The following is a 14,105-nucleotide window of genomic DNA, read 5'->3' on the forward strand; positions in this document are numbered from 1 at the left end:
ATTCAAATAAACGGAATAACTTACAGTCACAAATTAAAGCACTTATTACTGACTTAAAACAGCAGATTCTGAAAGGTCGTTTACGAGGTAAAAAGAGTTCAACTAATACCAATATATGCCCATGGGAAACGAATGCATAGGTAACAATGTAACATTGATTTAATTCTTCAAGTTTACGGCCTATTCGTGGGTAAATAATTCGGAATGTTACGCCTAAATCACGTTAGTTAATTTAATATAAGACCAGAGATAATTTATCACGTGCCGGATTGCGTAGGCGCGATGAGCAGGCCCACGGCTAGTGTTAACAGGATTACACTCGATGATGACACGTCGCTTGAGCTCTTCACTGAAACAATACAGCTATGTGAATATGAAAACCTTTTTGCACTTCTCATACTCGTAGTGTTTGAGTCACGTGTAAGCGGCGAAAAGGTGTTATTTATGCTCGAGTGCATAAAGTAAAATCATCTATGGCGACCCTTATTGACTTGGCAATAAATTCCACACCCTGCTATACAAACTGCCACTGCTTCAACTGGTGGCCGGCGCGCCCACCCCACTCGGCCGTACGCGGGCTCGTTTCGTTAGTCTTAAATAAACACGATAAAAAAACTAAATAATTTCCTCGCAATTGAAGTGAAAAGCAATACAACTTGGTCATACATGCAATTAAAATTGGCTTCCGAGTGGCGGGCAACAATAAGCAGTGATACTTATATATCTACCTTGAGTTTTATTTTTATGCAGTGGCTTAAAGACAGCAGTAGGCCGAGCACATGATTGACGCGACAGTATCTCGCCGCGAGATAGACTACCCGTCTTTTACTAACTGTATGAATTAAAGGGGGACGGGTAGTCTATGTCGCGGCGAGATACTCTCGCGCCAATCATGTGATAGTCCGGCTGGCCGTAATCGCGTCGATACAGTTTTGCAAAGTTGTCGCAGCTGGGCTCATTTCCGTCAACCCGCGTTAGTCGTCCGGAGCGAAATTACTTTCTCGCAAAGTGCCGAACAAGGCGCTTAAAGACTTTAACGTAATCTATGTCGAATCTTAGGTACTTAGTAGGTTTAATTTATACCTACATTTAAATGATTTAAATTATCGAAGACTTTTTTCAAGAAATGGGACAAATCATGATGGTGATGATGAAAAAAAAAAGATGGAAACCATTGAAGTCGTGAAGGTCAATGTCAAATAATCTGGTAAAGAATATGTTTTGAAAGGTTTTATCGCTTTCTTTACTTTCAAATATAATTTCAAGCATATATTATTAGAGTTAGCAAGCTAACTCTGCATGGCATTTGGCAAAGTGTGGAAGTGTTATGAATATGCCAGTTGCTGGTGACATGTGCTTCTTATATAGTTGCTAAGTCCATCTTTTGTACCATATTTTCTGCAAAATAAATATATTTGATATGACGTGTGTAATGAGACCCTCACTTTGTTCTGTACAAGTCGGTGCAAAGTAAGCTTATGGCTCCTCTACACGATGGCCCAGCGTAGGCCAGTCCAAAGAACGCATGCGCTATTGCTATCTCATTCCACCGCATAGCTGCGTCCCTTAGACTGTCCTACGCTGGGCCATCGTGAAGAGGAACCATTAGACGGATGCGTGTACAGCCTCAGGCGTTCATTGGCGGGCAGCATGGCATCAAACGGCAAGGTACATTGGAAAGCCGCTCACATAGGTTTGCTTTACGCAGCGTACTACGTAGGCGAACAACACGCGAACGCGAAGCGAAGCGATGCGGCGCGGGTTGAATCAATCCTTTGATACCTATAGAAGTGTCCTACGTGGGCGATCTCGTTGCGAACGCAAACGCCGTGGGCCCGCCCCACCGCGCCGCGCCGCCGCTTCGCTTCGCGTTTGCCAGTTGTTCGCCTACGTAAGACGCAGCGTTAAACGCCGCATGTCCGCTCCAATAGCAATAGCACCTGAAGATCTAAAACAACAGATCGTGCGCTTGCAACATCAGAGAGTATTTTAAATTACCGTAAAATCGGGTAACTTTAGTCCACAACTTACAACTACGGTCCCAATTTTAATTCCAATAAAATATGTATAAGTATTTTTTCAAATTATATTGAGTACATAATATAGACAGAGCATTAATGCATCTAAGCTCCAAAATAAATGTAACGAGTACAAATCATAAAGGCTCGTTCAGAATCAACGTTAAAAACCGGACCATCATCATCTCCATCGGATCATCATTATCTGATTTTACGGTATAAAATAATTCTATTAATTGTTGTATCAATCACTGCGCGCGATATTGTAAGAATTGGGGACATGAAGCCGCCTTTACGCTTTCACGTCAGGTAAATGCGACAGAGCGAACGACACGCTAAAGAGTATCCTGTTTATGTAACCTCGCTTGCAACGATTAACACAACCATAGTTGTGGACAAAAAATCTATTCTCACCGAGCAACATGGCCTCCTTGCTATCCGCCAGCTGGTTCCCAACAACAGCCTCGCTGCCTACTCTCCAGGCGGGCGCGACCCGCGCCGTGCACCGCACCTGCATAGTTCTCCCCACCGGCACCCGCAGGCCCAGCGCCGACGACATCAGCCCGTGCGCGTGCAGCGTTGGCGGATACTCCACTAGGAGCTCCGGATCTATTACCTTCACACAAAACAAATTTAACAAAAATTAAATAAATGGAGACCTGGCTAAATGGACCAAAATTCACATCAAAATTCTACAATGTTAGTGAAAAATAAACATGAATGGGGGGTAGGTGGTATCTTAAATACTTATTCTAGCTGACGACTTTAAAACATATCAGCTCTTTGTTTTGGCTGGATAATAGCATCAATGAATTTGGTCCTTCGATCCGGATGGATACTAAACTTAGTCTTTAACGTTCAGGGACAGTAAATGTCAAACAGATGATATATACCAATTCCTTATACCTACGTCACGTTGTTGTTGGTTGTTATTACGCATAATATTTTTATTTAACATAATTATGGGGATAGGGACCCAAAAACCTATGTTATCGTTAATATTTGCCTATAGCCAAGATAGGTACTTTTTCGTGCTATATATAAAGATATGTTTAATAAAAATGGAAACTATAGGTCTAGACTAAGAGAAGAAACAGTAACAATATTTTATGTAAATATGACCGTTTGTTTCATATTTAAATAAATAAAATAAAATAAAAATATTTGTATGATTAAGTTATTACCTTTTCCCCATCGATGTCCCAACTAAGCACGGCTGCCGGGTATGACCTCCCCGACGTACAATTTAGGAATAATGCATCCCCTCTTCTATTCTCCTGTTCATTTCCAGTTATCCTTGGACCCTCCCTCGGTAAATCTACAAGGAAAAAATCTTGATTAAAAAAACAGGTACACTTGCACAAGTAGGTATATTGAATACTAGCTGTGCCCGCGGCTTCGCCTGCGTGGAATTCGGTCTGTTTCAGTAAGCGGCTAATTCATCCCTAATTTATCTCCCTGTCCCCTGGAGACAGAACTTAAAGTAAAGTTGACAGATGGATACGCTAGAGGACTGTAGTCCAGATAAAATATTTTACAATTAGGTACCTACCACCAAAGATAGATATAACTCCGTAATAGATGGATACAGTCTAAGGAAAAAACGTGCCTCGAAAATCACGAAAATTTGATTCTCGATCAGATGTCGCTACTACCTTTTGCCTACTCTCGTAAGTAAATTATTAATGCAAATAAAAAAGATCATTTATCCATATTTAAATACATTTTATCGTATTTTAATAAATCTTCATTTTTAGTTTTAAAGTGTGTCGATAGATGGCAGTGAATTTACTGTGGTTACAAAATTTACTATGACAGTACCGTTCTATAATATTATATCCTCTTTGCTACCACTAAATAAAATTACACTACAAAATGAATATTTTTTTTGCCCTTATTCAAATTTTTGTCGTGATTTAAATGGCATAGAGTAGTATAGGTGTATTTCGAACGATACAGTACCATTTTTGTTTAACGTCCTTGACTGTACCTATGCAAATCGGGTACACTACATAATTCCGAAATTTTTTATTTCGAATTTTAGAATGTCGAATTTTATCATTCCGATTTTTAAATGCTCGACCCATCAAAATTCCGACTGTCATAATTACGAATGATGAAAATCACGAAGATTTATATTTCCGAAAACCCAAAAAGCCGAATATTGTAAATTCCGAACTACATAATTCCGACTATAACAATTCCGATGGTGGCAAACACCGAATTTAACATTTACGATTTTCAAAATCACGAATTCGGAATTGCCCTTATTCCGAATTAACGTGATTCCTATTTTAAATATCCCAATTTTTAAATTTCCACTTTTCTGGCAACAGTTCGTTTTCTTGGGGGTCGCAGTTCTAACCTAACCTAACCCACTTCTAGCAACAGTTCGGGTTCGCAGGTTCGCAGTTCTGTCTAATTTATTTATGCCGAATTTTTATGCCAAACATATTTTATGCCGAATTTAACATGATGCGGCACGACAGGTACCCGTAATAATTACTAAAACGTGAGTCTTCATTTGAATATCACGGATTTCATTTTTCCGATCTTGTAAAAAACCGAATTTCTGAATACCGAATTATTTTATTTCCGATCGGACAATGATTTTTCAGAATTTAGGAATTCGGAAAAAAAAATATTTTCGGAAAAGTGTAAAATCGGAACTTTAAGCTTTCTATCAAGTGACAATCGGATTTTAAGTTTTCGGAAATAGCACATTCGTGATTTTATTCCATCGTGTTTTTAAAAATCGTAATTTTGATATTTCGGACTTATAAATAATCGGGATTATGAAAGTCGTGGTTATAAAAATCGGAAAAACATATTTCGGAATATTTGGGTGTTCCCATCAAAATCATGTCATCCAAATCGGTCCTCCAGTCAAATCAGTCAAATGACGCCGGCGGCGGGCAGCGTCTGCCCCTTTTTTTTTTTCGGAGTTTGAAATGCATCTGCCCCTACGACTTGTTGATGGTCATAGCGAAGCAGACGCTCACGGGGACCTGTAGGCGCTTGAAGCGGAACGGGAAGTTGCTCGGAATGAGAAGGATACGCGGGATGAACACGGCTTCTCCGGCGCCACACTCCGTCAGGATCTGCGCCTACATATGTATTACGTACGATATATTTGGGATCACAATCGAACTCGCGCTGGCTTGCCGTTTCAGCCGAAAGCGAAGCGACCTGCCTGGCTAGAGCGCCACTGAGTCTCTCACCGTGGTTTTTCTCAGTCTCCTGAGACCGTGCCCCTTGTGGCCGCAATGCATTGCGAGACTTTTGCGAAAGATTCGATTTTTTTCGGCAAGGCATGGTAACGCGTTTAAGTCCCAAATCGTTTGACATTTACTGAAAAATGATTTTTTTAAAGTACCCACCTTCGTGACCATTATTAAGAGGAAAGGGCACGGCCGCTTCTCCATGCAAACGCAGTCTCCATTTTTTTGGTTAAAAACTACCCTATGTTCTTCCACGGGACTCAAACTATCTCTATACCAAATTTTATCTAAATCGGTTTAGCGGTTTAAGCGTAAAGAGAAATTAAAAAAAGTTTTTTCATATTTTTTGTGTTTTCACTCGGGAATGGTATCATTTTGATATCATAAATGAATTCGGCATACCCGATTTATACAAAATCGATACCTAACTTGGCCTAGTAGCTAAAATGATATAGTTATCAAGATAAAGTTTTTAACCGCTTTTTCACCACCATGGGGGATGAATTTTTAAAAACGCTGAAAGTAATTTTCTTGCTTTTTAATATAATAACGTTTTGCAAAGTTTTAAGTTCCTAGTTTAAAATAAAATTTGCACCCCAAGACAAACTTTCATCCCCTTTTCAACCCCCTGAGGGGTTAAATTTCCAAAAACGTCAAAATTAGTTTTTTTGTAATCGTCTATCATACCTTTCTAAGAAGTTTCAAAGCATTTGTAATGGATTCAAACTTTCAACCCCCTTTTAACCCTGTTAGGGGACGAATTCTTGAAAACGCTAAAATCACTTTTCCTGTATTATAATAATATGCTCATTATACAAAGTTTCAAGTAACGCACTCAAAAAAAAATTGATCTCCATACAAACTTTCAACCTCTATTTCACCTCCTTAGGGGATGAATTTTCAAAAACGCTGAAATTAGTTTTCTTGTATTTCAATAATATATCTTCTTACGAAGTTTCAAATTGCTAGCTTAAAATAAATCTTGAACCCCATACAAACTTTCTTCCCCTTTTTAACCCCCTTAGGGGTAAAATTTCTCAAATTTTTATAGCCTAAAACCTGGCCGTGGATTTTTTCGACAGATTAGTAAAGTTTGCATCAAAATCCGTTCAGCCGTTTTCATTTGTAGCGCGGTCAAATAAACAGACAAACAGATAAACAGATAAACAGATAAACAGACAAAAATTCTAAAAACTGTTGGAATGTGTTCTGTTATCGATTCTAAGTATCCCCAGGCAATTTTTTTTCGAATATCTTCCATGTACAGACTTTCGACCCTCTTCCGCTTTATTATATGTATAAGATGATTGACTATAAAGTTTAATAGAATAGAATAGGCTATAAGATTTTTTCTTATGTTTAATATGAACTTGCAATTTTATGGTACTAGCGAACATCGACGCAAAATTTTAACCCATTTACACTTATAAACGTATTTATAAGTGTTTAAGTATAAGAACCGGGCCTTTTTTGGCACAGGAACCTTATCAGAAAACTTACAAATAACTTCTAGTTTTCCTTCTCCAGCCGCTGAGGAGAAGCTTGGTGCTTCAGCAGATACCTCGCACCGGTACAGCCCTGACGTCTTCAGCATCACTTGGTGCAGGATCACTTTGCGGTCATCTGACTTAGCTACCTACGGAAACAAGAATAATGAGCCTTCATAACACAAGGTACAGTAACAAACTACACCCCACGTGTTTAACAAATTACATCGAAATAAATACCCAATAAGTACCTACCTTTTTGTTAATAAGGTACAAGAGCAAATCGAAATAATAAAACAACGACATTGCCCGTCTAAGTAATTCTGTATAGAAATGAAATCCTTTTAGCAAAATAATCTTATTCAGAATAATTCAGTAGTGACAGGAATGACAGTGCTTGAACAGTCGGTCCCGATGTATTGTCTGGGCTTCGGTTTATTTCTCTTTTGAACAATAATTGCGAAGCGACGCTCACAGAGACAGTACCCTATTACATTAGAGAATTATGTTTTTTGCTGTAACCTTTTGAGATAACTTGATAGTCTGGATATTGTTAAGGTTTTCCTTATATTATACCTAATTAGATTTGGAATGAGTTTGTAGTGCTTTATCATTTTAATATTTGCCCCTGAATGATTGAAACTAATGAAAGTACTACAAATCTCTGCAATTGGTACATAATTGATATGGAACAATTTCATTTTAGTTTTTGAATTCTTCTGAGTTTAATTTTCGAATAAAAACTTCTTAGACTAAACCATACCGCATATTTTTCTTTACGGAGTCCACGACTATAGTCCGTCAAGAATTGTACAAAATTATTCAGGGCGCCACTTCCTAAGTTCCTACGTAACTGACTGAATTTTTGACGTAAAATGCTTAAACATGGCAACAATTTAGTATGGATTTTTTTTAGTTTCATTTTATTTAATTTCTATTATTTTATGTCGCACTATATATAAAGTTAATTAATTTAATTATACAAACAGTTTTAAGCACTACAATGAATTTGACCAATCACCTGTCTTATTGCCACGGCCACAAGACAGAACAAAACAATAGAACAAAAGACATCAACGAGCCTTTGACCCAACAGGCCAGCACTTCTTTTCTGCAGAACTTGGATTTCCAATTGAAACCAAGTTTGTTTGATTGTTGCTTAGATCACAATACGCTTCACGGTCTAAACAAAGCAGCTCCTTATTATGTTACTATTATATAAATGCGTGTGTAATTTAAAATGAGCACTCACATCAACTTTAATCCCCTCTATCTTATAGGCGTGCTTCGGCGGGTCGAACTTGGGCATATAGCGGTAGAACTCCTCGTTGTCGCGGTACCACTTGACGGAGTAGAGCGCGTCGTCGCCCAGGTCGTAGTCGCAGTCCAGCTGCGCCGGCTGCCCGCGCACGCGGTACGCCGGCACCGACACGCGCACCATCCGAAGCGGTAACGATTCTGCAACATTTTTTTTTGTAAGCACTTACAGACAGACTAAGGAAATAGTGACGGGACACAACCTCATACTCTATTCCTTAACTGTCTTTTGCACAAGTAAAATTGCTAGGCTTCGTAAATTTTCTCCGATAAAATATTCCTTAAACTGAAATTCTCCATGAAAGAACTAATAATATTAAGTTTTAAACCCAACATCCGTAATTAAAAACAAATTCCTCTCCTTGACGGAGCACTGTGTGCAAATTTAATCTACTCTATCCACTTTAATTTCCCCGGAGTGTCTACAAACTGGACTGTGTAACAATTATTTAAGACAAGCACATAATACAGGGGAAACCTTGTTTAAACCTTAGCTAACTTCAGCTTAATCTGTAAAGTTTTTACTAAAGTTGACGATGAACTTGACTGTTTACAGCAGTTAGTTGAATTCCAGTATAAGGCTACACGCCTAAGCGATATTTATGAGGTATTCGTTAGGTAATTGTGATAGGTTCTTTTATCTTTTAGTACATTGATAGCATGAGTTACAAACGAGGAAGTAGATATATAAATAATAGAATAGTTCTCACTTACTCTCTACATATATATTTTACATTAAGCAAGCTAATAGATTTCCTCGAAAGCCTTTTGCAACAAGTTTCCAATAACTTTAATACCTAAGATATTTTATTGAAGAAACATTTCTGTATCACCCCTTTAATTATTTATTTTATAAAATTATGTTATACATTTACTTTATGTAGAATTATCTGCACAAAAAAGTATTGCTTTTAGTTAACTTTGGCGCCCAACGTGGAACTAACTACTAGTTTATTTAAAACTTCTCGCGACGAATGATGGTCCCCCGTGACAGTTTATTTTTTATGGTGTAGCTGTCACATAAAATAACGTAGAAATGTAACATTTAAGTATTAAAGATAAGCTTAAACAAATATCCTACAATTTTTTATTTATTAAGCCCAGCCAATAAATTTCGACGTTCTCAAAATAGTCATAAATAAAAGAATCAAAACAAACAAGTATATCACACCGCGAATAATGAACAATTTATCAATAGAAGACGAGTGTGCTAGTAAAAACATCTTTAAATCAAAAATTAAGAAGTTGCTATTGGGTACAACGCATGACTAAATATATAAGATAGGTTATCCTAATATTGTATATAAATAAATATCCTTTATTGCACCAAAATCATACATTTTACATACAAAACTACAAATAAATTCTTAAAGAATAACAACATATATACCTACAACTTACACTTTGTTAATGTAATATAAAAGTATTAACCTTAGTATGATAAGTTAATCATTAAATTTAGATTAAGGTGCTAACATTGAAAATGAGTGCACCATTTCGCCGTTAAACGCAATTTTGGCGAAACTTGTATAAGTTTAAAATGTGTATACTTTTTTGAAAAAAAATTAAAAAAAAAGAAAAATGTATAGCATAAAGAATAAGAATGGTAAGGCATCGTTATAGCTAAAAGTGTACCATCAGGGTTAGCAAAAAAAATACCTTAGTACACTCGTTATGATTCTATACTATCTGTTATTTGAAATTGTCAAAGTTTATACGCTACAAAGTACACACGACATATGCAGCACCAGCAAGTGCACATGAGTTTTCTAGCGAAATCCGGAGCTTTTCACGTTCCGCCGTTGCAAGTTATAAAATATCGCTCCACAACCACGGTCCCAGGACATCTAGCGCAGATTTCCTATTTTCATTCTACAACAACAGCTGGATTATAATATTGGAGTGGGAATTCCACTGGACGGCTTCCGACGCAGGTTTATTTAATATTTCATTACCTACTGTGCAAGACTGGATTTTCAGAAGAAACTGCTTGGAAACTATTGCAGTTTCCAAGTGGCTTTGGAACTCTCCAAAGATACACTAAACCCCTCTGGTGTTACGGGTGTCCATGGGCGACGGTAATTGTTTACCATCAGGTGATTCATCTGCTCGTTTGCCTCCTATATCATAAAAAAAGATTTTGTTTTTTGTGAGTTCAAATTGTAGGTCTCAGTAGACGTAACATCACACTTTGTTATCTGAATAGGATCGTTATTTGGAACTCATTACCGCCGTAATGCCATTATATTCGTTTGAAAAAACCGCATAACTGCTTACTTTTGAAGCTATAGTCTGTTAAACAAGTTTTGTCAGTTTCAGTAGAATTAAAAATATATACCCATTTCGTATTATAACATTCGTATAATTACAATACAACAGCACATGATTATCTCTATCTATGTTCCACTGAAAAACGACTCATCAGATTACCAAACTATACAGGGTGGAAAAAAATTATGGGCCCTGGAGGGGAAAGTGCCTTAAAACTTTAAGTTAGCTCATTTTACTTAAAGGAAGCATTCTTTTATTTTTTTAAATGTACAAAACTGCATTCAGATTTTTCATTATTTTTTTAATTTTTACTAAATATTCGATTTTATGGATATGTTGTACAACAGAGGAGTGTAAGACCTAATGTTTGTTGGATAAATGTTATCATTATCATTAACTGTATCGACTAGTAGAATAAAATAGATGCTTTTTATTTTTTGGAATTTTTAGACGGTTTGATTCCCGGGCGCGACGAGCAAATTAAAAAATCTTTGAATTCAGTTTTTTTTTTTAATAAAAGAATTTTTCCTTTAAGTAAAATGAGCTAACTTAGGGTTTAGGGGGTTATGGTTAGGGGTACTTTCCCTCCAGGGCCCATATTTTTTTCCACACTGTGTATAATCGTTAGAAACTCTTGACCCTATTTTCATCCGCGTAAGGATTTAATATCAAAATTTTTACCAATTTGTGACAGGTTTCACCTTGTTTTGAATTGAGACACTGACGCGCATCAATAAGTGTGAACGCAATGCCTAATGACACGACTGATTGCATTTCGCGGCTACCAATCACTGAGAGGAATCGTCAAGGTCGTGTCACAACCAGATGAAAACCTTAACGAATTGTAAAGTCAAAATCGGCCTCCTGGAAGTAAACAAGTCTAGTCTTGCGTAATGAACTCTGAATATTTCACTTACTATTGATGCTGAAACAACAAACCTTGATAGCCAGTTTAATATTCATCAACGCGCTTTCTAGTTCCTGACATCTGAATAAAGGCTTATTTACGCATTGATTTGTGACCCACATTTAACATTTTCATTATAAAAATATTTAAAACATCATCCTAGTTCGTGGTTCTGGCTTTAACTACTTACTTGATACAAGGATGCCTATTAATTAGGTCATCCATTATGTATAATGTTGAATATTTTTAATGACATTCATGCATTTGTCTGGGCAAAATTTGATATGTGGGCGGCTAGAATACCTACCTTATTTAATTTTCAAAAACAACTTGTCCATTATACAAGCGTAAGCTCCCTGTATTCCCTGGTCAGAACTTAAAAAGGTGTTTATTACTCTCGGAAATTAGCGCAACGTGCAGACTGGCTCAGATACACTCGGGACGCCTTTAATGGATGGACCCAGTAACTTCATAATTGCAGGCAAAGCTACAGGAAATATCTGCGAATACTTAAGCAGCGCCTCTTAACTTAACTTGATGGGTCTTATGTCTCGGCAATAAGGTGTTGTCGTTTAACGGTGTAAACGACGTTACGAAACGCAAACAAAACCCTTAACAAGTTTTAACCGTTAAATTTTATTTGAATGTGTGTGCCTTAATAATTTGTAGATATATTGTAACCGCGATGAATTAGCACCGACTGGCCAACGATAATTTAAGACCTCGCCATCTTCACGTAAATAAAAATTATCTACAGAAAAAAATGTTTTAGTTAACTTTGGCGCCCAACGTGAGACTAACTACTATTAGTTAATACAGTCACGTCTAAACATATTGATACGAACAAAGTGGCAAAAATATGCATATTCTACCTTATTATATAGGCAACAAGGTCGTGTATACATATTTTGGCACGTTGTCCGTATCGATATTTTGTAGACGTAACTAAAAAAGGAATGCCGAATTCATGTAATACGTGAGTTAACCATATTAATTAGTTTTCATAACCGACTTGTTTATGCATTAATCTATTATTAATTATGTTTTCGCAGATTACGAGCTTTGATTTTAAAAATACTTAAATCGCAAGATTTATACGTTAAAATCCTATTTATCAGCAACTGATTTAATAACAAATTTAAATATTAACAAAAGCATCAACATGTTTTCTTAAAAACATTGATTACCTTGTATAAGTAAGCTGAGAACAGCTATGATGAACATCCTCACGAAGCCTTAGAAAACGTCTCATCACATCACACTTAAGTGAAAACACTGTCATAACAAAAACATTCGTCGATGTTTTTATCACGCAATTTTAGAGGAAAATAATCTGACAGACGTCCATTAGCCGTGGAGACTGACTCGGTACTGAAGTGTTTGCTTTTCAGTTGATGCCCGCTTCGGCCCTCCGGTTAACATTTCATGGTCTTGTGCTTTCTTTATTATTACCATCAGGCGATTCACCTGCTCATTTGCCTCCTATGTTATAAAAAAAACCGACCAAGTGCGAGTCGGACTCGCGTTCCAAGAGTTCCATTTTTAACAATGTATTTATTATAAAATGAGTTAAAACGCGGTTTAATGAAATAAATTGTGAAGGTGCGAAAGGAGTCAGGTACTGGCTGAAAAACAGCGCTGAAGTGTCACGCATGTGGAAAAGCATTTTTAGCATTATGCTGACGCCAAAACAGTTTGCCACATTATTAAAGGCTGGCAACTACCCCCCCCCCCCTCCCCCCCCCCTTTAACCCCTCTGGAGTGGCAGGTGTCCATGGGCGACGGTAATTGTTTACCACCAGGCGATTCACCTGCTCGTTTGCCTCCTATGTCATAAAAAAAACCGACCAAGTGCGAGTCGGACTCGCGTTCCAAGAGTTCCATTTTTAACAATGTATTTTTATGTGAAACGTGAGTAAAATGTCTAAGAAATCCATAGGGGTCGGATCAACAACTAAGTAATTAAGTCCGACTCGCGCTTGACTGCACATTACTAATAGGTTTTCCTGTGATCTAAGTAAAGAACTATTTTGTGCAATTTTTACAAAAATTTTGACCAAGTAGTTTCGGAGGTAAAGGGGGGGATGGTCATTTTTTGGCCCAGTCCTTTCGGAAAAAGTAGGCTGTGACAGACGGACAGACAGACAGGCAGACAGACGGACAGATGCACGAGTGATCCTATAAGGGTTCCGTTTTTTCCTTTTGAGGGACAGAAAACACAGCTGCATAGTAAGTAGCAGCGTTTTTACCTATGGCTAGTTAGTTTTTTATTATTACTGTTGCATCAGGTAGGCAACATACAAAAACGATGGCACTAAACACTGAGCAGACAAGGAGCGCAGACCGCGTGAAGTGATTACATTGTTACATTGACTGAGGAGTTCATTTTCTCGGTTAACTTTGCGGTGTGAAGTTTGCAACTTTGCCCAATTAACGCGAATGATTTAATTTGGCGTATCAGTATTCAGTGTCGAGTGGAAGTGTTAAGCGAAATTTGAATATATTTGCACCTTGTTATGATTTATGAGTTGCAATATAATTTCTTGGTAGCAAAATGTGAAGTTTAAGCGTATAATTGTAATTGGTTATTAACAGTTAGTGACTCAATAAAATTTCAGAGCCAATCGCTGTTTGGTGTTTTAGTTTAAAATATACTTTGCACCGATGCGTCAAACAAGTTGTTTGCGAGATCACTGCAAATTATAATTCGTCAACTTCAAGTTCAAAAATTTCGAGAGATCGAGTAAATAATCATTTTATTTACACGATGCTCAGTAGTTGCTCACGTCCCATATTTCTACTTAAGCGCCGAAATGACAGCCCTCACCTCCTAGTAAATCAAAGATGCAAAAATCCAGGCCGCTCCTTTCACGCTATTATGTCA

The 14,105-nt window shown here is 37.3% G+C and overlaps 1 protein-coding gene across 1 annotated transcript; it reads right to left on the reverse strand.

Annotated features, from left to right (window-relative positions):
- Positions 1-232: 232 nt before the first annotated feature.
- Positions 233-12,576, reverse strand: LOC134742913 (uncharacterized). The gene is made up of 6 exons (XM_063676122.1): positions 12,409-12,576; positions 7,979-8,184; positions 6,740-6,875; positions 3,203-3,336; positions 2,433-2,634; positions 233-349 (listed from the first exon to the last, which is right to left on the reverse strand). The coding sequence occupies exons 1-6, from the start codon at positions 12,443-12,445 to the stop codon at positions 258-260; spliced, it is 807 nt and encodes a 268-aa protein (XP_063532192.1). The 5' UTR covers positions 12,446-12,576; the 3' UTR covers positions 233-257.
- Positions 12,577-14,105: the final 1,529 nt, after the last annotated feature.

This window comes from Cydia strobilella, chromosome 7 (assembly GCF_947568885.1).
Source record: "Cydia strobilella chromosome 7, ilCydStro3.1, whole genome shotgun sequence".
Taxonomy (NCBI): domain Eukaryota; kingdom Metazoa; phylum Arthropoda; class Insecta; order Lepidoptera; family Tortricidae; genus Cydia; species Cydia strobilella.